This window comes from Poecilia reticulata, linkage group LG15, assembly GCF_000633615.1.
Source record: "Poecilia reticulata strain Guanapo linkage group LG15, Guppy_female_1.0+MT, whole genome shotgun sequence".
NCBI lineage: Eukaryota > Metazoa > Chordata > Actinopteri > Cyprinodontiformes > Poeciliidae > Poecilia > Poecilia reticulata.
In genome coordinates, this window is record NC_024345.1 from 12,896,155 (window position 1) to 12,919,592 (window position 23,438).

Consider the following 23,438-nt stretch of genomic DNA (forward strand, 5'->3'; position numbering starts at 1 on the left):
ATAAACATGAGAAACAGATGCATCGATCCAGGACACGTGTGACAAATGGACAGGGAATCAGGACTAAGTCGCCGATACTAAAAACTAAGTAAATGAAAAAGGCAAAGTGGGTTTGGGCAAAAATAAAGGCAAGAACCTGAAGAACCAACAAAAAAATCTAAGTACAACACAAAATTCAGGAAGGAAAGAAAAAGCCCAATTCTGAAACCCTCACCCTTCACCAGTTAATTGGAGAGTGGTGCAGTTTCTTTTATCTAGCTTCCCCAGAAATCCCTGCATGTAAGGAAAAAAAAAATGTTGATTGCTACTTTTTGTAGGGTTTAAAACTGATCCTTTTTTTATGCAAACTGTTTAGCCTTTTCTGTAGCTCAAAATATTTCATATAGCCTTGAAGCTAACAGTGACATTAATTTAGTAATGTGGTTTAAATCCAACTGCAGTTTTACAATGTAGTAAAAACAGGTTAAATAACATAGGACGCACCTATGCTGTGAAAAATGATGTAACTATGTGAAACGTCACAGTCATGATGACGACTGTGAACAAATTCATCGTCGTTAGGCTTTATAAAATGTGTTGAAATAAAAAAAAAATAATGCTGGCTGAAGTTTATGAGTAGCATTTCCCAATTTTATTTGTGTTTTTCTGCACCCCAAACACACATTGTATCCAGCATTCACAAGCATCGAGTTTCTATGAGTGAAAAAAGATTACTATTATTATTTTATTTTTTGACTTAAACATTTTACACAGGGAAGTTTTGAAAGTTATGACTTCAAGCCTCTAACCAAACAGATTCTCACCCAAGGCTTGTGCTTTATTGTTGTCTCTAAACCCTGCGCTTCTTAAGGATAAAGTGTCCCAGCTGTTTTATAGGACTGCAGGAACTACTATGGGAAATAATCTTTTAGCCCTTAAAAAGTGTGGTTTTCAAAAGTAAGCACATTCAAAAGTAAGTGTAGTAGAAGTTGAGCTTGCTTTTCTCTTAGGATATTCAAATATAAATACATTATCATTAGAATGGTTTCATTTACAGAATGAAACACCAAGAGATAGGAGGAGTGGGAATCATGAGGGATATCTTTGGAATTGGCATTCAGGCGATTACAGGCAAAAATCTCTGCTGAGTTTGAGCAGATCCCCTTTGATACAATGCCAAAAAAACCCAATAAATCTTGTTTTATGTTTAATTTGTAGCAAATTAAACAGATAAAACAGATCAATCTGAAGATAAGTAAAAGTTAACTTAAGTAGAATTAGCTGCTAGACAACTAAAGACTGGTATGACAGGGAGAGGGTTTCATTTCACCATAAAATGATACAAAAATATGTTCAAAAAGCCTTCTTTGCTTGGTTTTAAATTCTATAATACAGTAAAATATGAGCTTTTGAATTGGGTGGTTGAAATAATCCTGCTACCTTCTGCTTTCTTTTGTTTTTCTCTGCAGGAAGGCTCTGGAATGTGATCATATAAACATAATGTTTTGCATGTATTAAAATTGAGATTCATCCATAATCCAGGTCTAATATTCCCTTACAGGAAATCCCATGAAATTATTGTTCCGTCACATGAGAAGTGACTGTATATTTCACACAAGTGAACACATATGAAAATATATGAAAACACGGGGATCACAAGTTTTGTTTTTTTGTCACCATGAAAAATTCCAAATCCACAATTATACATGTGGTTTTTAAAATGACTCAAATCATTACACATGGCTTTCATGTGATTTCTGCATGTCACATTCCTGGGATTTTTCTGTAAGGATTGTCAGTGATATAATTCTTTATTTTTCTCTTCTGAAACAAGTTCTAATTATGTCGGTTTATGCAGTTATTAGTCATGATGAGAAAATAGTGTGTCATTTACATGCTTCCCGGTTGGGTTTTGTGCCCTTGTGAAAGTCTTGATTGATCCTTTTCTGTGTCTTGATACCAGAAATGACTTGGAGGTATCATTCATGTTCATTTCAAGTGGCGCATGGCAATAAGAAGTAAGCAGTAAATCCTTAACATTTCAGTATGATCCTGCTTTAAAAATTCTCTGTGCGTTGCACAGAATTTGCATAAACTTAATTTAATCAGTACTTTGCTGCTTTTGTATAGAATTACACAATTAATTGCACTATACTTACCCTTCCCTCTGTGCTTCTCCTTTCTCCAGCTCCTGAATAACTCCAAGAAGAACCTTGATGGTCTCCTGGCTTGAGCTGATGAGATTCTCCATGGCCTGCAGCTGTGCTTTCATATCCTTGTCTCCAGATAAGGGTATTATCTGCTGGCTGCTCCCCAAGCCTGGAGCTTGTATGCCTCCTGGTGGAAAGCTCTCATCCCCCTCAGCAGTTCTCTGCAGTTTAGAGGATGCTGACGCATGCCTCGTCCGACACTGCCCTTGCGACTGCACAGAGCATTTAACGCTATGAGGAAAAGTCTGCGATTGCCGCTCATTCAGCTGTGCACCCTTTTTCCGCTTACAGCTCACCGAGGGACTTCCTATGGCCTCCACTTGTGTCAGAGAGTTCCACGCTACAGGGCCCATGCTCCTTGGCTTGTGTTCTGAGAACTCGGAGTCCCCCAGCTGGCGCTTTGAGGATGAACCGGGGTCAGTGTCGTCTTTGAGTAATCCTATGTGTTTAGTCCACTTCCCACACGCTTGGTACTCCGGTTCATTTTTAGAAGACTGCTCACTCGAATGTCCCTCTTCTGTAAAACGTGAGGAGTCTGGATACGAAGGTCCATCCACGCAGTTGGCACTTGACAGCAAATCCTCTGTGCCGCTGCTGTCATCCGTGTGATGAAGCAGGGCTTTTGTTTGTCCTATAATCTTACCCTTATACTTGGAGGATTCTCCAACCGGCTGCCCATCGTCTCCCCCTGTCTTTATGTCACTCAAAAAACCATTGTTTTGTCGTCTGTAATCTTCTACCATGGCTGTATGTTTAAACGTGTGTCCTTTTTTCCTCTCGAAAGGAAATGTTTTGTATCGCTTAGTGAGGTCTGGTGAGGTCTGGACACCAGTGCTCCTGGTTACATTCGGAATCGAGCGCCTAGCAGGCATGGTCATGTACTTCCTGTGTGTAACCTTGCAGGAAATAGACCTTGAGTGTCTTCCCCGCTGCTCTTTCTGAGCTTCACAGATATCTTTGAAACGTACTTGTAAGGCCTTGTTTCTCTTTTTCACCTCTTGCCCGCTTGAATCTGGTCCAGAGTGCGATGTGTGTGAAGGTCCCTCGTCTGAGTCTGAATCATCTGAATTTGACAAAACAATGCATGTGGTCTCCTCTTTGCTCACCATATTTCCTGAAATAAGAAGAAAAAGTAGTTTGAGTGTTGCATGTTACTTCATAAGCAAAAAATATATATTTTTGTAAAATAGAGTGAACATGTGTTCATGGTTTTATGGAACAAAGACAAACTAAGTAAGAACCCTTGAAGTTTACAGCTGAACAAACTCTGTAAAACCAGAGTTTGTCTTTATTTTATTTCCTTTTCAAACGCCTCTTTATATCTTTATATTATAAATTTTGGTGTCTTTTGAAAACAAGAGACTTTTGGCTACACAGTAATTTTTTGCTATATGTATCTTTTTTTTTTTTGGATTGGATGCTTACATGTCATCACTTCAAAAACCTTTCCACATCTTGTCTTGTTGAAACCACACATTTTAATGTATTTGAATGAAAACACATTCAGAAAAACACAGTAAAGACAGCATACACAATACGTATGCATGCCACACATTTTAAATATCTATTTGCAAAGCCTTTTTAAAGGTGGACATCTGTCTTTTTTCCAGCCATACATGCCTGTATGTTGGTCTATCACTTAGAGCTGCTCGTGTTAAGAAGCCAGTCTGACCTAAGACTTAAACCTAAATGCATTTGATCACCCACATAATATTTAGTTTCCACCACGTCTTTATGGGGACACAAAACAGAGACAAAAGAGTTTTTCTCTTCACCGCTGGCATTGTTGTTCTGTTCCGCTCAACTCCACAAACACTTATAGCCTTTGCCCATGCAGTGGCATCTCACAATGTAGCTTTCTTGCCAACTGTTTGATGATTTGCTTCGAGACCTTTCTGGAATAATAATTGCCTCCACCCTGCCATCCGCGCTGGTTCTGCTGTTATTTAAAAACTGTTTATAGACTCCTATGCACAACTCGGGTTAGGAGGAGCGTTTGCTGCTATCGCCGTCTAACTCCGCTAAATCCGTTAACTGTTAAGATAACATGCAATATGAGCAGGTATAGCTATGTGTGCTTCAGTGTATCATTAATTCATAGCACCGCCAAAGTGAATAATTTAGCTTTTGAATGTGATTACACTGTGACACATTTGTTTTACTTATTAATGCTGTTGTGAAAGAGCAGTATTTACATGTCTGAAGCAGCACTGACTCTGATGATGTGGTCTGTGGGGATCCCCTGCTGGATCACTGTAAAATCTGACCTCTCTGAAGTAATGGTGTACCAATTACTTCATGATTTAATGTGACATCGACCTGAAAATATGTATAAATGCATATCTAGCTTCACATGAAATGTACGTGAGGGAACACATTAGATAAACGATCAGGCTCAAATCTAGGAGCTTATAAGACGTTTGCTTTGCTGATTTTTATATTTTATATGCATCTGACTTACTTCTCACCGCTGTGCTACAGTACAATCAGCCACCTATTGCTTACATTTCACTCCAGCATCCACTTGCTTTTCAATAAACCTTCTTAGCGTTTTTTATGCCTTGCGAGCTGCTACGTTGAGCTTTCTAATGGTATATCCGCCATAGTGGTTCGAGGTGTTTTGCTAAGAAATGGCTGGAGGGTGCTTGGTGCTTAGCCTCCTAGCTAAAGGTGTTTACTATATAATATATTCCTCCTGTGGTTTCAGGTGCCCGCCAGCAGAAGAAATGGCCTGGGAGCAGCTGTGGCCCACACATGCTACACTCTACAATAATAACTGGTGTTGAGCTCCTCCATCTGTATCCACCTGTAGGCGCTGAAAGTCCCCGAGGGGAAATTTATTATCATCACTCCCTGGACCTCAGCTGTGCTGAGTGGAGTGGTGAGGTCAAAAACTAGACACAAAATATGAACGGTGCATGCTCAGTGATCACATTTTAAAGGGAGCTGGATGAATGAAATCACCTGAATATCTGTAAAAAAAAAATAAAAAAAAATGTAAATAAAAAAAGAACAAGAAAATATATGGATCAATTGAAAGATTAAGAAACACTTAGCAACAAAGAGCTACTCCCCAGCACCCAAAGCATTATTTATTTTTTACATAAAAAAGTAACATGTTTAAAAGTTCATATATATGTTAATGGAGCTTGATAAAGAGCTAAAACTGAAGTGCAAAGCTCAATCTACATCTTTAGTGTCAAACTCATTTTCCTTTTGGGCCAAACCAAGATAATGACTATTCTCAAGAATGTATGAATAAAAGTACCTATTAAACTGTTAAAAATATTATAGCTTTCTCTGCATTTAATGAGTACTTCTTAAAATTAAATAATATTGAACACTGATATTATTTGACACTATACAAATAAGAATTGATTTAATTTGACTAGTAAAATAATATTTAAGCACACAACAGTAATCTTAAAGTTCTGTTTTTGTGACCCTCTACAGCCTTGAGGTTCACATAAACAGCTATGGAGGGTCACTATCATCTATTTTGCTCCAGATCCAGATGCAGATTTCAAGGTTACGGTCAGCTGAGGCCAACCAGACTGCCAAGTGGAAGTGACCTGAAGAAGGCACTGAAAGCTCCTGTAATTGCAATTCTTTTAGAGAAAAGCACTTGCATCATGGAGCAAGAAAAAGCTCTTGTGTAAGTCAGTTGTCTTTACACACAGTTAACGAATCATGAAGAAAACTGAACTGAATTATCAAAGAAGTAGGAAGCAAACGTTAGCTGAGCACTTTGGTAAACTCCTCAAACATTAAAGATCCTAAAAAGTCCAAAATGTATGTTTAGTGAAGATATATATCTTCACTTATTTATTTATTTATTTATTTATTTATTTATTTATTTATTTATTTATTTATTTGCAGCCAAGTATGCCAAAGTCATGAAATCCTTCAGAGCTAAAAGATAAAGCTATGCATGGTGGGTGCTGCAATGTTTGGGCGTCATAGTAGCTTTTTGAAACCCAGTTAACCCTGTGTTGGAGCAAAGATGAATGTCCAGAAACTCCAGAAGAACAAAATATGTGTCACTGTCTAAAATAAATCATCACAAGTAGTGCACAGTCACAATAATATTGGAAACCATGTAGTACTAATAACTTGTAGATAGGTAGCAGATAGACTGATATTTCTTTTAGAATATTAAAATCCTTTAAAAAGCAACATAGAAAGCCTGATGGTAAACATATTCTGAATTTTCCAAAAGAAAAAAAAAACTTGCCTGCTGTTGTACCCAGTATATGATGCTCAAAAGATTCCTTGTGTCTTCTTAAAAATAGCTGAGCATCGTTATTGACAAAAATCAACATTTTAAAGCTCATGTTGAGAGTCATTTGAAAAAACAGAGATGAAAATTGGGTTTCTTTTACATCGACGGGTCATGTTTTCTTCTTTAATGCAAGGAATCAACTTGTTACTCCAGCATTCCTGCCTCTTCTAGACTATGGAGACATTTTATATGTGATTACTTCCATCTTCTTCAGTTATTGGATTAGCATGTAGTTAGTTATTTTGCCATGTCTATTGACATGCAGTTTCCATTGGTACACTTTTATTTACAAATCAATTCTTGGTACGCTTGCCTTCCTATGTCACCCAAACACACCAGTCACAACCTTCAATCCCAAGATACCATCACTCTCTGTGTTCCTTCAGTCTGTACAAAATAGGGGGGAGGCAGTTTTCTCTTTCTCTGCACCATCACCATTCTAATCATCTCCAAAAGGAGACTAAACTGTTTGATACCTTTGGGGCTAACTTAATATGCGGGTCAAAAATATCATGCTTTTGCTTAATCATAGCTTTATAATTAATTATTATCTTACACATTTTGACATTTTTGTACTGTTGCTTTGTATATATCTTTTATGATTATATGCAGTGTTGGAACATATTGCTCCTGTAGCTGAGAATTAATTTTCTCAGTAGGACATAACCTGCATAAATTAGGATCAAACAAAAGTAAAAGTTATAGAACTTCAGAGCGATAACAATAAATCATCAACACATTTGGTATCATAAAATAACTACAAAAAGCCACTCATAGACAATTCTGAGAAGTTGTTTTATTTTTTGTTTTGCTGTCACCCATACCTAAAAAAAAAATAAAAAATAAAAATTTCTGACTCAGCTGGTATGAAGTATTTCCTATTGCAAGTGCATGAAATATATCAAGCAGCATAAGGAAATGAAATGATGTCTGATATGGTTGAAGGGAAACACCCGAAAGAGCTGGTTAATCATTTTCATATGACATGACAGCACGCGATAAATAAACCCCAATGAATCATTTATAACAACACAAAAGCCAGCTATTCATGGTGTTGCTGCTCCCCCGAAAGTAATTATGTTCTATCATCCCGCGACATTGTAAATCCATCAATGTGATTGTTCTGACGAGACACTGACACTGAAGAGATGTTTTCCTTACTGTCCATTTTACCATCTCTTAGAAAGTTATAAAAAGACAACTAGATTGCCATAATGTTAATTTCTAATAAGCGGGACATTTAAAAAGAAACTGCTTAGTCGAGATCGGTTTAAAAGGAGGCACGCTCTTTGATGTTGTCCAAACTGACTTTATTCTTTATAACTCTGTTGCTTTTGTATTCGTGTGTGGGTGTTTTTTCTTTTTTTTCTTCTTCATATGGCAGCTCTCACTATGAGAGAGGGAAGAAACGAAAAGGAAGTGTTGGTGTGTGTGGGCCTTGTAGTCACCTTTTCAAAGAGACACCTTTCCCGGCATCTCAAGGCGCGCCCGCTCACACGAGGCATAAACACACACAAAAGCAGAACCGGAGCAGATAACAAAAGGCAGGGGGGCTGTACTTTTTGCAGGACGCCTGCCTTCTGGATCACCGTGCAATCTGCCCATGCCAACCTAACTCTTAGCTCGGACTTTTGAAGGCACCGTATATATATAGCGTCTTGAAAAAACACTGATGTTCCCAAAACTTATTTTTTACATTTTATCATTTGACAACCACAAACTTATGCTACTGAGATTGTTCGCTATGGACCAACACAAAACTGTGAAGAGAACGAAAAGTGCTACATAGGATCCAAAGTGTTTTGCAAATAACAATCTTAATAGTGTGGTATGCATATGTATTCGTCTTCCTTTTTTTTGATGCCCTTGAAACAATGCTATTCAGTCAGTTTCCTTCAGCCAACAGTCTCTGGGTAAGTTAGTTCTGAGAAGAAATAGAGATGTTCAGTGAAGATCTCAGAGGTTTGTTTGAAGATCGTACAAAATACCAAAGAAAAAACCAGACGGTTCAGTTGGGAAGTTGAAAGCAGCGTGAGGTCATCCTAAGCTTTGAACTTACTACAAAGCACACTTTAATCCATCATGTCAAAATGTAATAAATTCAGACCAACGGCAAACCTACAGATGCATTATTTGTGTCCATCCATACCAGGTCCAGCAAAGACACCATTAATAAGAGAAGCAACCACAAGATGTGGATCTCTGGAGGAGCTGCAGAGATCCACAGCTTATGTGGGAGATTCTATGAACAGCACAGTTGTTGCACACTCTATTAGCCTGGCTAATATATTGGCCACGCTTCCAAATATCAAATTAACATTAATGGCTCAGTTTAGCACCTCTCGCTTCACAGTGTGGGATGGTTGTTTATCTCGCAGGCAATTCCCAGCAAGTTTCATACCGTCGAACTGGCGCATTAGATATGTCATGGCCAAATGTTAGCCACAGGGTAAAATTTAAAACCTTAACAGAGTCCAAGCAATCGTTTCTCAATAGTTGAGAGTCCAGAACATCTGTATGATGCAAAGTGTAGAACAAGGAGTTGGTTTTTACCAGGCTAACACCACAAACATCTGGCCTTAATTAAAGTGTCAGTTGTTGAATTATTGACAGGAAGCAAATAAACCCTCTCTGTAGTTTGCTGTAAGATTGATCTCTGGTCAATCTACATTCTTAAATTAATCTAGAGCTAATTGGCCTCACCGACAAAACTCTTTAATACAATACCATGGGCTTTAAGCATACATATTTATAGCACATTGTGATAGTACAATAAATTATTCTATGGGTTATTTCATGTTATATTCATCACATATTTCTAGTGTTGTGTGAAGAATACACAACATATTTTGGTGTAAATGAAGGTTAATTAGTTATAATGAATAAAGACACTCCACATTCCTCATCAACAAAATCTGGTCCCTCAATATATGCCATTCACAGTGAAGTGTGACATCATTACACAGGTTATATTTTAAGATTTTTTTTTTCCTTAGAAGTTTTAGCATCATGATTTAATGTTATTTTCTCACTAGCTTAACGACTTTGTTCAGCAAACTATTTGACTGTAAGGTTGAATTATGTTTAAATAAACTTATGTAAAGAAGAAAAGTTGTCTGTATGTACTGTATGTCTACCAGACTACCAGGAAAACTGACTACCTGACTACCAGTAAAAAAAAAAAAATTGTCCAATCACCATTTTTTTAAAATCCCAGTCTTTGTAAGGTAATAAAAGGTTTTATGCACTTACTTTGTCTCTTCCCAAAAAATGTGTTATTACTGATAAATGCAATTTTTATGAATTAGGAAAAGGTACATACAAAAGTCCCACCCATTCACATGTGGTATCATTGAAAAGCCCTAAATGTCCTCTCTAGATATCAAAAGGAATTAATTCAGTAGAATGTAGGGGGTGGGGGATATTCAAGTTTAGAAATGTCCTCTACAGAGGACAAAAATGAACTACTGGTAGTCAGGAGGATATATATATACACACAGATATGTGTATGCGGGGGTGTGTGTGCGGGGGTGTGTGTGTGTGTGTTGTATCTTTCATGTTTTAAAAACTAAGCTTTATCAGTAAGTTATTCATAAACAACTGACACAGAACAATTTTTAGGTATTAGGTAAATGTCATTTCAATCTAATTTACTAGTTTTATAAATAATTACCCTAAACAGTTATTTATAGTTAATCAGAGCTGAGACATGACATCTTCTAGCACAACACTTCAAATGTGAAGCTCAAAGTCACTCCTTATCCAAGCTGACTAAGCTTGAGGCATTTTGAAAATAAAAATTCACAATAAAAAATCATTTAAATGTGTAAAGCAATTGAAAGCATATCTACAGTGAAGGGTGGTTCTAAAAAGGATTTATTCACATGTGTAACTTAGCAATTATGCACAATTTTATGTTGCTCTGTTACAAAAGATCCCAATGCATAATGTATTGTGGTTCTGATGTAACAAAATGTGAAAATATTTTAAAACATAAGACTACTTTTGCACGAAGGCAACTGTTAGTCCCAATTGTAGCCAAACTTCAGGAACTGCAATACTTTAAAGCCAGAAAATGCGTGTATGTGAACAAATGAACCAGCTCATGCTTATCATGCAAAAACAATATGGTGTCCCATGACTTTACATACAGTGGTCTCGAAATATGGTGCAGATGAATTTTGTTGCCGTGGTGTGGCTGCTTGATTTGCACTTTGATTTGTCAAGTTGCTTGTTGAAGTGGTTACACAGATTAAAAAAAAAATGTTCAAGGCTGATTCACATGAGAACATACTATTTCACACTCAGAAACCCCAATCTCACACCACTGAAAAGGTAATCACATCTGCAGGAAGTCTTCTTTGAGCACACGCAATTCCCTTATGCAGCCATGTCGCACGTAAAGAAGCTAAACGACAGTTCAATAAAACAAAAAAAAGGAAAAGAAGAAAAGCTCCTTAATGAGTTAATATTGTTGGAAGTCAGACACAGAGAGGGCGTGAGAGACTATCATGATACGTGGATGTTTTCAGACTGTTTAAAGAGAATTTCTTTTTTTCCTCCTCAGATGCCTTCTTTTCTCCTCCTCATAGCAAGCGATCTCTGCTAATGACCTGAGGTCCTTCCCTGATTTGGCCCCAGCTATCCAAAGGATTATGAATAATGCATTGAGTCTAAAATTGCAAAAGTAATCCTCTGAAATCTCCTTATGTACCCTGACAGACCACGTTGTCTGCTCCAATTGCCCCTCAGTTCTTCAAACTGCAGTGCTGAATGTGTGTGTGTGTGTGTGTGTGTGTGCGTGTGTGTGTGTGTGTGTGTGTGTGTGTGCGCGTGTGTGTGTGTGTGTGTGTGTGTGTGTGCTTAGGGTAATAAAAGCATCTTTAGCCACAGCAACGTCATCCATTATCGTGGCCGGAATGCTGTAGAAACATATCTGTTTATGAGGACATTTAGTGTTGGCTTGGATCAATTTTCAATGCAATAGCGAGCCTGCAACAGTGCTGACTCATGATTTCTTCCTCATCACGAACCAGAGAAAATTGATGCAGCTTTGCTTGGTTCGGCTTGTATTCCTGTCTGGTTGCATCAACATAATAAATACTGAACTGTATCACTAGGATATTTACATATGATAGCCCCGTCTAGCCACTCTCATTAATGGTTAAGTAACGATGGTGGCTGTACACTTCTTAATATTCTCACGGCATGCTGAACGCTTCATAAGCACGACTCAGTCTTGAGTGTTTCAGTTCATTGTCTTAGTAAAACGCTTTAAGACATCTGTTTATTCAAATGGAGAATGCTTCTTCGTCATCATGCGAATCATCCAATATGCATTCTGCTGTGCAATGACTCGTCTTTGCAGAGGGAATCTTTATTTGAAGTTTTTTTGCATTCATTTCTCCTTTCACCAGACGAGCAATTTAAGGAATCTGATGACAGTGCATCGTACTTCCTCCTTCTCTTGTACATGATCAGCATGTACTACATTTTGCGTAGTTGCCCCAGTGTGGGGTTTGTGCAGCGATTAGATTGCGCCCGTTGCAGTGATATATTTTCCCCTACATGTTTGGTTCAAAGCAGTGCCAACTGTAGCTTTAAGAGAAGACATGCACATCATCTTCATTCCAGCTGTTGCTTAGAGCTATATGTATCTATCTGGGCCGCGAGCAAGACCTGTGAAAGTTTGCTTTATGACTTTATTAGCTTTAAACATTTATCACCGAGTTGCAGTATCCATTATGGGGGACGGGGATGAAAGAAGCTTCAATCTCCTTAGTCTTGAATGAGAGCACAGACTGTGAAATAGATCCTTTAGGAGAGTGGGCTCAAAATGTAGATATGAGAAATTATTTTTTCCCCCTCATATATAAGCATAGAGCTATGAACTGAGTTTTTTAATGTATGTTTAGTTATGTACATTGGGGTGAATGCACATTTAGCAAACTCATACTAAGCATAGGGGAATAGGAGAGTGGCACCATAAAACTGCATGATATTAGGTAGTAAAGGAATGATCTGCAAAAAGCAGAGGGGTTTTGGGTGGCGGTAACAGCTGAGACCAAAGACAAGTGCAGCCCTGTGTGCAATGCTGTACCCTAGAGTCCTCCGGATCAAACATATTAGCCATGATAAGTCTGAAACTAGCTTTCATCACATTTGAGCTCAAAAATCACATCAGGTAATTTCTGTAGTTCACAGAACTTGATGTAAAAAAAAAAAAAAAAAAGAAAGAAAGAAAGAAAAAAGGGGTGGAGGGTTTCTCCTACCGTACATCCTCTGTCTGCTACAGTTGAATACACAATAGTCTATTAGCAAGCTCTCATCAATAGTCTTCTCTATCAAGCCCTGGCAATCCACAAGTATAGCAATCTCAATAATCAGCCTTTGCCTCAGATGCTGCAGGTCTGTCAGCAGCTACAAAGTCATGCATCATGTTGAGTTGATATTAATCAAAGTCAAATGACTCCGACACTCGTCATTTTTCCTCATTTGGCTGTGAAGGAAAATCTAAACCTGTCTTTGTTTTTTGAGAGTATCTGTTTAATCTTTAAATGTCTTTCTGCAAGCATTCCTCTTGCAACAAGATTTGTCACAAAAATCGAGCATATGCAGTGAGTTTAGCAGAAATCTGTTAAATTATTATGGATGCTTCTTCTTTACACTTTCATCTAGTTGCAATTTTAGTAGTCAGAGCAAATAACTCTTACTGCAGTGCACAAGAAAATGTGTGCAACTCCCACAAATGCATGCAAGAAAGTGTCTTACCTTGGAAAACAGATCAAAGGTGAAACGGACAAGAAAGCTCAGATCCCCTGTAGCTCCGTTGCTCATCCATGAATTTACCGGGTGCCAGGGTGCCGTCCAGCCTCTGGAGCAGGGCTCGCAGGGTAGGGGAGGACCGAGAGAGAGGCAGCCAGTGCAGTGACAGCTGGAGTAGTTGTAGCACATCCGGCAAAGATTCAGGTTATCAAGATGGGAGAGGGGGAAAAGCAGACAGACATCGTCTCCAATGCACAGTGATATATTCCCCCCTTTTCTTCCTCTTGCCTTTTTACTCCAATCTCCTCCCCACCCCCCCTCTGCTCTCCCTCAAACACCTTATTCAAGCATCACTGACACTCATCCACTCTCGTCCCCGCACTCACCAGGAACAGGCACTCACACACGCAGCGGAGATCTCCATCTCACATTGCTGCTGTTGCTGCAATCCCTGTGCACTCAAGATTCAGTGCGTGCATGCGTGCGTGTGCGTGCGTGTGTGTGTGTGTGGGAAGAGCAGAGAGAGAGGGGTGGGCTTGTGGGTGGGTGGGTGGAAGGGGAAGGTAGGACGAGGTGGAGCAGGGAGGGGTGGTATGCAAGCTGCTGGGGAAAGTCCGGAGTTGGTGAGCCGCATCGTCGGCAAAGACCCCCTCAACTTGTCCTCCACAGGCTGGCTCCCCTGACACCGAGCTGTTATATAATCTGAAGGGCTTCGGGAAATGGCAGAGAGGGGGAGCTGAGAAATAATAATGCATTGTGTTTTTAATTGGATGTCTTCTGCCCTCCTGTTACTTTAGTACATCTGACACATTGTTTATTAGAAGTGGTGAAGGATGTGGGGGGGATGAACTGAGCAAAAGAAAAGGGTCGCCACGCCGCTTCGTATGAGAGGGAGAGAGAGAGAGAGAGAGAGAGAGAGAGAGAGGAGACAAAGCGCCAACAGGGCAGAAGTGTTAATGAGAAGATGAGACAGAAGAGAGAATGAAATGACGAGACTGAATAAAGGGAATTGTAAAACAGAAAGAAAAAGGCAAAGGGAGAAAAAGTACGGAAACGAAGCGGTTTTTGTTTCTCGCTTAGTTTTTTCTTTAAATCTAAAGTTTGTCAAGTCAGCTTTTTTTTATAGTCCATTTCATTTAATGGAGTGTATTTTGTGAGTGTTAGAGAAATATAAAAAACAACTAAGACCACAGTTGTAGATTATACAAAAGATCACATGCAGATAATTTTCCCCCAAAGCAGAGAAAGGACATGAATCTATAAAACTTTGGAAAAGAGACGTGCCTGTGGATCTCAGGGGTGTAGGAATTAACATGTAAAACTTTCTAAACAAAAACAAGTACTTTTAAAATCTTTGTTTAATTTAAAGCCAGAGGAAAGATTTTAATTTGGGAGAAATATGTTCAAATCCTTTTATGTTGGTTAAAGACCAAGCACCTGGATTCTGATAATTAAAACAATGTGTTGATAATTCGGGAAAAAGTGCATTGCTGTAATTGCTGCAATCCTGTCTTCCAGAACTAAAAACATTCCTAATTTTAATTTTTTCTATGTCAGATTGCATTAATAATAATGTGAATGATGTATCACAGCATGGATTCAGCTGAAGTAAAAAAAAAAAAAAAGATGGGTCAAGTTATCCACACTGAAAAGAATAATTTCTGCTTATGTTATAATTTATCTTGAAGATGCTGGACAATCAGTATTTGACTTTAGTAAGGTAGCTGACAAGATTGCATGTGAGGTTAACTTTAGCAGGAAATAGATGTTAAATATGTCCAAAATTCAAAACTGCTAGATTTTATTTGGACAGTCATTAAAAGTTTTCATAATCCCATAATATTTAATTTTAAAATGTGCAAGGCAAAGGCAAAAGCATCACTTGTATTGTGTTCAGCTAATGTAACTAATCTAGGTCAAATTTAGCAAATGTCGCTAGTTATTGTCCATCTGCAGCATGACTTAATTTAAAGACTGTTGTTGAGAACTGAAAGGTTTTAGTTAATTGGGTGCCTGTCTGTTAGATATACAAGTTAATGGCTCTTTTGTTCCCTCTTCATTTTCTCCTGTGCCAGAAGATTTATTAGTAATTTTATGGAACCTCAATCAACCTGGACATTACTTTAACTACAGTGCTTTCCTTTGGGGTGACCATGACTTATGCATCGAATTTGTAAGTTTGGATTCCCTGTTGTGGCATTATTACTCTTTTGCAACTTTTGACAGGATGCTTAGCTGTCTTTTTTTTTTATTATTTGTTTTTTTTTTCATTTCTGCTTTGAACATAAAACGGCACCAAAAGTTCTTTAAATCTAAAATGTAGATGTATAGTAAGTGTAACAGTAGAAACAACTGAAAGTCTCATCTCTTGGAACATTTTTTTTTGTTTAAAAATGTTCCACTGAAATAACATAGCTATTGAAGTATTATTATGCTACTCTGTAAATGTGTTTACAGTTCATTTTGTGTTTTTATATATGCTATGTTCTATCTTTGTGAGAACAGAGCATATATAAATACATGCTTTAATTTTCTGTCACTTCGCTGCAGTTGCACAGAAATGTCCCCTTTGTGGGACAATAAAGGATATTTCTATTTTATTCTGCAGCCTTCCAGAGTAAAGTCCATTGCGGAGTAGTTGACACATCACACAAGCTACCTTTTGTAGAGGTGACATGAACTGTATTGTTTCCCTGTACCTCAGTCTTGTGTTGTTCAAACATTGAAACTGATATTTAGCTTAATTTTTGGGCTTTCCATTTTTTCCAAAAAGTGAGATAGAACCACAGCACTGAGAAAAACATTTAGTGCACAAGAGTTGGAGTACATTTTTACTCAGCCTAAACTAAAAAAAAAATATCAGTCAGTACAAACAATGTCAACAACCTTGGGATTTGTGAATAAACCTCATCACAGAGAATGAGTCAGCAATTCACTTCCATTGTCAGGTCTTGCTATTTTTTTCCTCCCCAATGTAGCTTATAGCTGCATTAAATTGTATCCCAATATTTGGTTTTAGTTAACACAAAGACAAAATATTGTCACAATTTCTCATTTATTTCAGCTTGCTCACCCCTGCTTTCTTCATGTCTATTTAGCCTACATTAAGGTCTTTCTCCAATGTTTTCACTATCAATGCTGATGCACAGCATTAACTGCAAGACCACTGAAGCAAGTCGATACGTGAGGAAGCACATTAAATCCAGACAGCTTAAGGTGATCTGAGTGTGGGATGTGGAAAAATACAAGAAAATGAACTGGTGAGCTGAAAGATGTTGAAGTTTTAGGGCAAATTAATGTCCTCTCATGTTAAAAAACATCTTAGTAAAACTACCAAGACAAAGTTGCCCCTCTGATGGAGCTATCAGAAAAGCTTTGACCAACAATGAATGCAGTGAATGTAACAAATTGCACCCTAATAATCCATCCATCCATCCATCCATTTTCTTTACACCCTTGTCCCTTAGTGGGGTCGGGAGGGTTGCTGGTGCCTCTCCAGTTAATGTTCCGGGCGAGAGGCGGGGTCACCCTGGACATGTCGCCAGTCTGTCGCAGACCCTAATAATCATTACCAATAAAATCATGCAGATTAAATGATAATAGTGGAGTCCTGTGGACTAGATAAAGTGTTGTACAAGTACAAGCCATTTCATGAGTAGAACTGGCACAATCTTGCTGACTTTAGCTAAAGAGTCAGCAGTAGACTGTCATTAAAATGTTTGTCTCTGTTTTTGGAGATGAGCCTCTCACATTTGAATTTTGTCCTATAATATTTACCATCAATTTTTAGAGTAAATACTATATGAATAATTATAGGCACAGGTAACAGGTTCTGGAAATATAAATACTTTTCTATTTTTCTTTTTCCATACTTACTCAGACCTGGAAAGTACTTGTCAGACTGCTCATTGCGAGAGGAATCTAACAATACATTAAATAGATACAAAGTAAATAATCATTGTCATGTTTACCTCATTTCAGAAGAGGCTCTGAAGAACCCTCCCCCTTCTGGACGAGCCCCCACTTGCAAACCCCTGCCCCAACTTTGAGAACTACTTCTGTATCTTATTGAACATTTTAGAATAAAGGGAGAGGTTTTCTCTTTCTCAATGTCAACAGCTTGAGCTCCAAAAATGTGTTTTCTTTCTAAAAGGGGATAAGAACCAAAGCCAGAACAGAGATTTGCTGACTGCTGGCTTATTGATTTGATTGTCTGTTTTTCTCCCAGCTCCGCCTGTTCATAGACCGATGTCAAACTTCTCACTGCTCCCACACCATGCATGGAAATTCCACCTGCCAAAAAAACCCCTCAACCCTGCCCCCCTTCCCCTTCAGTCACAACACCAGTTTAATCTCTGTGTGCTTAATGAGTGGAACAACACTGATTTGACAAGTACAAAAATCCTCCCTCTCCCCATCACTTTCCACAATCCCTTCTCAACTACGCTCTTTATTGACCTGCCAAAGGCTGTGAGGGGAGTGTCCAGATTTATGCAAAAAAAAAAAAGAAAAACAGTCCTACTACTTGCCGATGACTGTCAGCTTAGTCGTTCATTACAGTTGGATCCCTGAGGACAACTTGAGCCTCTGAGCCACTGCAGACAGATTCAAAGTGCCTCAACGAGGTGTAAATGTGCAAGCAAGAAAACAGCAGACACTGCATGTAAAAGACTCATGGAAAATGTTAGATTTCAGAAATAAACACCGCTCCCTTTCTTTTCTGGTAATATTTTTGGGTCTCTACTGAGTTCTCAAGCATCTCAAAGGTAAGGAAAGTGTGCTCTGCCAAATGCTTTCTCAGATCCACACATGATCCCCAAGTAAAAAAAGAAAAGAAAAAATAACTCTGCATTAGCATATGAAACAGTCAACGCTGTAAACATACATTTTTATCTTTTATCTAAATTATTCATGAAGAATTTCCCACTGTATGCAGAAAACACATAGGGATGATAACTGGATTTAGCCACAAACATGAATAAACAAGGGTTTCATCCTATTCCCAGGGCACCTGCTGGAAAAAGGAGAAAACTTTCAGGTGAATAATGTGCGGAGCCTGCAGGAAGCAAAACTGCCTAAACTTGCTCCTTTGCTTCAAAGATGTGGAACATATTGATTGTATCTGATGACATTACAACAGATGGCAGGTTTTAGTCATGCTGCTGGGGTGGCCAATGGCGTAGCAGTATCACAGTTGGTCCACCACTGCAGACGGTAATAACTGTTGAATAAATTGCCATGACACTTTCTAAAGACGTGTCCTTAGGATAAAGCCTATTTACTCGAGCAACTCTCTTCACTTAAATGTGGCACTGTAGAGGCAGATTGACATTGTTGTCATTGAAAAGTATTTTAACTCGATGTTGTAGAACAGCTATTCAAGGTTTTTTAATTTTTCACATCACTGTTTTTTAAATTGTGAAAACATAAGACTGGATGGAAAATTGCTTGGTTACCAGAATTTACCTCCAAATAACTTCTGATGGAACAATATTAGGTGTATTTGCGCCTATGTGAGAAAATATTTCCATGACTATTGAATGGATCTTCATTTGGTACAGATATCCCCATTCTGACCTGAATGAAAACGCAATATAGGCATCTGATTGTATGACACTACCAATATATTGCCATTACTATATTGGACCAAATGAATTCAATGTTGTACCTATATACCAAACTGTTGTATACTGTCTTGGTAGAGTTTACTGAGAGAAAACTTAAAAAATGCATTTAAGTATAAAATCTAATATATCCATTGATTGTTTTGAACTTTGTTGACTAATTGACTACAGTTGACTAGTATATGATTATGAAGTTGGGTCATTTTGTATTACAAATAAAAACAAAATATGAAAATTTGAAAATACTTTTCAATTTATATTCAATTCAATGCACTGCAAAGATATGTATTGTTCAAATGGAAAACTTTATTGTAGTTTCATGTGTTAGTGCCCATGGCTTAGATAACTTGCATATCTGTTGAAACACAGATATGCAATCTCGGGTCAAAATGACCGAGATTTGTATATGTTTTTCCTATACACAGAAAATGAGGACAACAGGAGGGTTAATGATGAAAAGCACATACAGGTTCTGAAGCAACATAAGAAATTTATTTTTCAAGGACATTCCTGCTTATTCCAGCATGATAATGCCAAACCGCATTCTGCACGTGTTGTGGCTGGCTTCGTAGTCCAAGAGTGCAAAAACTAGATATGCTTGCTGGCAGTGCAGACCTGTCTCCCTTTAAAATGTGTGTCGCAATATGAAGCAGAACGTACAACAACGGAGACCCGGAACAATGAGCAACTGAAGTTGTACATCAAGCAAGAATAGGAAAGACTTCAGTAATTAGTGTCGTCAGTTTTCAAACATTTATTGAGCGCTAGAAAAGTGATGCAACGCAGTGGTAAACCTGCCCATGTCACGGTATTTTTGGAACGTGTTGCAAGGATCAAAATTCAAATAGAGAAATCTACAAACTTTATATCTGTTTGAACATTAAATATCTTGTTTTTGTAGTGGATTAAATTGACTATAGATTGAAAACGATTTGTAAAGCATTGTATTCTGTTTTCATCAACGTGATACACAATGCTTCAACTTCACTGGAAGTAGGGTTGAATATATGGCCGCCTGATAGTACATAGTATTTACTTCTGTGTGATTTTCATATTTTTTATGGTAAGTAGTCATATTAAATATGTAAGAATATCTGAAGAGGCTCATTTGCCTTATTAAAAGTATATTTAAAAACTACTTTTAAGCAGGCATTAAAGTTACTTTTCAACAGGGCCTCATTTTTGTATTGAAAATGTTTTTGTTTTTTTTTTATCTTAAATGCCATGTTTCCATTAGCTGTAAGCAGAAAATCATCAGATAACAGAAATAAAAGCTTGAAAACATGACTGTTCACTTTGTGAACTGAATTATGAAATATAGACACTTTTTCAACAATATTACATATTTTTACTGCTGTAATTGCTTTTATTTAAAACAAAAATATCTGCCAATTTCCTCCTATTGCTAAAATAATTAATTGCTATAATAATAATATATGGCGGTTTTCAAGTGCATATTGCACTGCATATTATCCCTTTTGGCTATTCTGTTCTTTGTAGAGTATAGTGAAGGTGAAAGAAGCTCGTGTTAGCTGGTTAATGAGTCGGTGCTTGACAGCCAGTCGGCAGTTTGTTGTTTGACTTCGTGACTGGAAATACACTGAAGTGCATACAGTATTCTCTGGAGAGACAAATCATGCCTCTCCGTCTGTCAGTCCAATGGATGAGTTTGAGTGAGGCAGTTACCAAGAGAAAGAGACTTGCCTGATTGTATTGTGTCAAGTGTAAAGTTTGATACAAGTGTTTTTCAGGAGTTATGCTTGACTCTCTTGACCCATTGAAAGGAACTATTTAATTGTTTCGCACATCAAGGCATTTTGGACAACTTAATGCTCCAGCTGGGAGTATGGCCCCGTCCTATGGTGATAATGGTTGTAGAAGTTCATCCAGCAGTGGGTGGGTTGCCGGTTTGATTTCTGCAGGCCTCTGTTATTGTGTCTTTGGGTAAGACACATCCCGCCTTGCCTGCTAGTGGTGGCTCCACCTCTTGTCAGGTTTTCCTAGTTTATTTATATTTGTATGTGTGTTGCCAGTATGAAGATAAATGTGGTAAATTGTTTAAACAATTAAGGATTAAAATCATGAAAAACATTAGGTTTGATGCTCCGTAGCTTAAATAATGCTGGATGGAGTCAGATTTCAGTGAGAAAGTGTAGTGTAAGTGAATTTATTTTTGGTGCTTTGTAGTATTATTGTCCTCAGAAAATTTTCACGGCAGGTAAAAAGTTTACGTACATGTACGTAAACTTTCACACCACATTTATTTTATAAATGCCAACTTCTCTGTAACATTTGCACATGAGGCCCCGGGATAAGATAATTTTGTGTGGAATCCTAAACCTTCAGAACCTCCCAAAATAGTTAATTTACTGGCAAGGACTATTAATGTTTAAAGATTTATTGATGTTTAAAGATTTATTGATGAATGGATGAGGCATGAAGGGATGAAGGAAAGAGGGACAAAATGGAGAGGGGAGAGAGGAGGGATGAAGGGTTTATGCATGTTAAAAGGATGCTGTATGTGGACAGAAGAAGAAGAGAATGAAAGAGATGGTTAACAGGTTTTGTAAAATAAAATGAAAACTAATGTAAATCACCACTGTTCAGACTGGTTTCACTTTTCTTTAAGACAAATGAAGATGTCCTACTGTAGTTGATACAACATCTTTCTGAAATAATGAGCGTATACGTCGGTTGCTATTACGAGTTGAGGAGAAACAGATTTGACCAACTTCAAGTTTAGTTGGATCAAAAGGAAACAAGAGTTGGATTTTTTCCTATTAAACTTTTAAATAAAATAACTACTCCAGCAGGGATTGCATTTGTTACAGTGTTAAATTCACTACTAGGATTTACAGTGCCGTATTTTGTAATAAAATCTTGACATGACATTAAAGATCCATCACAGTTGAGCAACTTATGAACTAAAACTATGTTGTGAGTGACTTTGACGAGTTGAGACGCAATGATGTTGGTGTTGTTTGACTGAGTGACTCCGGAAGGCGGCAGTGGCCCGGAAGAACGAGCCTGATAGCTGACGCCTCTAAGCGGTCTACGGCCATGGGACTGAACCTCGGACGGATTTTGGTTTGATTAATGAGGTGCGAGACGGAGCTCGAGTATCAAAGATGACACAGCGCAGGCGTTTGTGACTTGGAGCTTGTCTAGTTACTGGAAGAGGAGAATGTTGGGCAGCAGATGAAGTATTGAAGATCATCGTCTGAATCAGAAGGCTAGAGCTGGATAGCCACGTCGCATCCCGTGGTGAGTTGAATTTAAAGAATTGTTATCGTAGCAAGAATCACGGGTCATAACAGACTGAGATGAGTGGGAGAGCAGAGTATAAATAGGCTGCCTGGAAAATTAAAGGTGTGGTTTGGGCGTGGCCCAGCTCCCAAACCTAAGTTAACACATTAACTTCATAAGATGTTATAGATGCAAAGAATGGGCAACATCATGTTGAACCCTATGGATTGAGAATGGGATGTCATTATAGCAAATGTGTGTGTAAAGAAAGATTAGCCAACGCCTTTGTCAAAAAAAGTTTATTTTCAGACTTTCAGATTTGTCTTTCTTATAAAAACGGGAGAAGGTAGAGACTACCATCGGATGACTTACTGTGTTTTGTAGCAGGAGGGGTAGAGCTGCATCATTATGCTCTATCCAGCTTTAGAAAACACCATTAACTCTCTGTATACCTTGAGAGAAATGACCTGCCCATGCCCTAGGCAGACTGAATAGATGGTGTAAATATTCCCAACCAGCACTTTTGTTTCTGACAAGGTTAATATTAAATCCAGAAAAGATTTTTTTTAAAGTGACAAGAGGAGCTCACACACATTCTGAACTGTGCACCCCATTGAACAGAAATGGCACTCATTCTCCTGCTACAAGGCTAAATTATAATGTCCTTCCTAAGGTGATGACAAGTATTTAATGCATTGACTCCTGCTCTATTTCAGGAGCCTTTCCACCCAACTGCCCTCATTTGTATCCCATAAATAGCTTTAATAACACAGTATCATCATTAATCACCATTAATGTCTCTGGAAAATTGGCTTAGCAATCTGTAAAAACTCCCACAGAGAAGCCCACCCTTCTTGCCATTTAACTTGTTTTTATTTAGCAACACCAGCAAGGAAACAAATAACTTATGTTGTAGAGAAACATTACATAATCTGTAATTTCTCAGTTGGCTGTAGATGATTACTGGGCAACTATTTATCATGGTGTGTAAACACAGGAACAAATCACCAGCTTTAGTGTCTCCTTTGCCTATAACAGCAGCCTGACCCTGTCATGTTCCCACTGCAAAGCAGGGAATCTCTGTCTACACGTGTTCTCATCCTTGATCTTTACATCATATGACAACCGTTTATACGATCTACTCCCAGCCCACAGGGGGATAGGCCGGGTCCCCAAAGATGAACTGTGCTGAGTGTGAAGTTGTCTGACAGGAAGACTGCGAGCCACACTTGCCCTGCTCCAAACAAGCGCATGACCTAAAACTTTATAATTAAAACGTCGACACACTGTGACTCTGACTCTTTGGGTCTCTGTTCTCTGTGTGTTTTCCTT

The 23,438-nt window shown here is 38.2% G+C and overlaps 1 protein-coding gene across 1 annotated transcript in view; it reads right to left on the bottom strand.

Moving 5' to 3' along the window:
• insyn2ab (inhibitory synaptic factor 2Ab) overlaps window positions 1-13,878 on the bottom strand; it is a 35,642-nt gene extending 21,764 nt beyond the window's left edge. The window contains exons 1-3 of the mRNA XM_017308766.1: window positions 13,623-13,878; window positions 13,243-13,405; window positions 2,139-3,303 (exon numbers count right to left, since the gene is read on the bottom strand). Of these exons, the coding sequence (XP_017164255.1) occupies window positions 2,139-3,298 (1,160 nt within the window). The 5' untranslated portion in view covers window positions 3,299-3,303; window positions 13,243-13,405; window positions 13,623-13,878. The remainder of the gene's footprint in view (window positions 1-2,138; window positions 3,304-13,242; window positions 13,406-13,622) is intronic.
• Window positions 13,879-23,438: the final 9,560 nt, after the last annotated feature.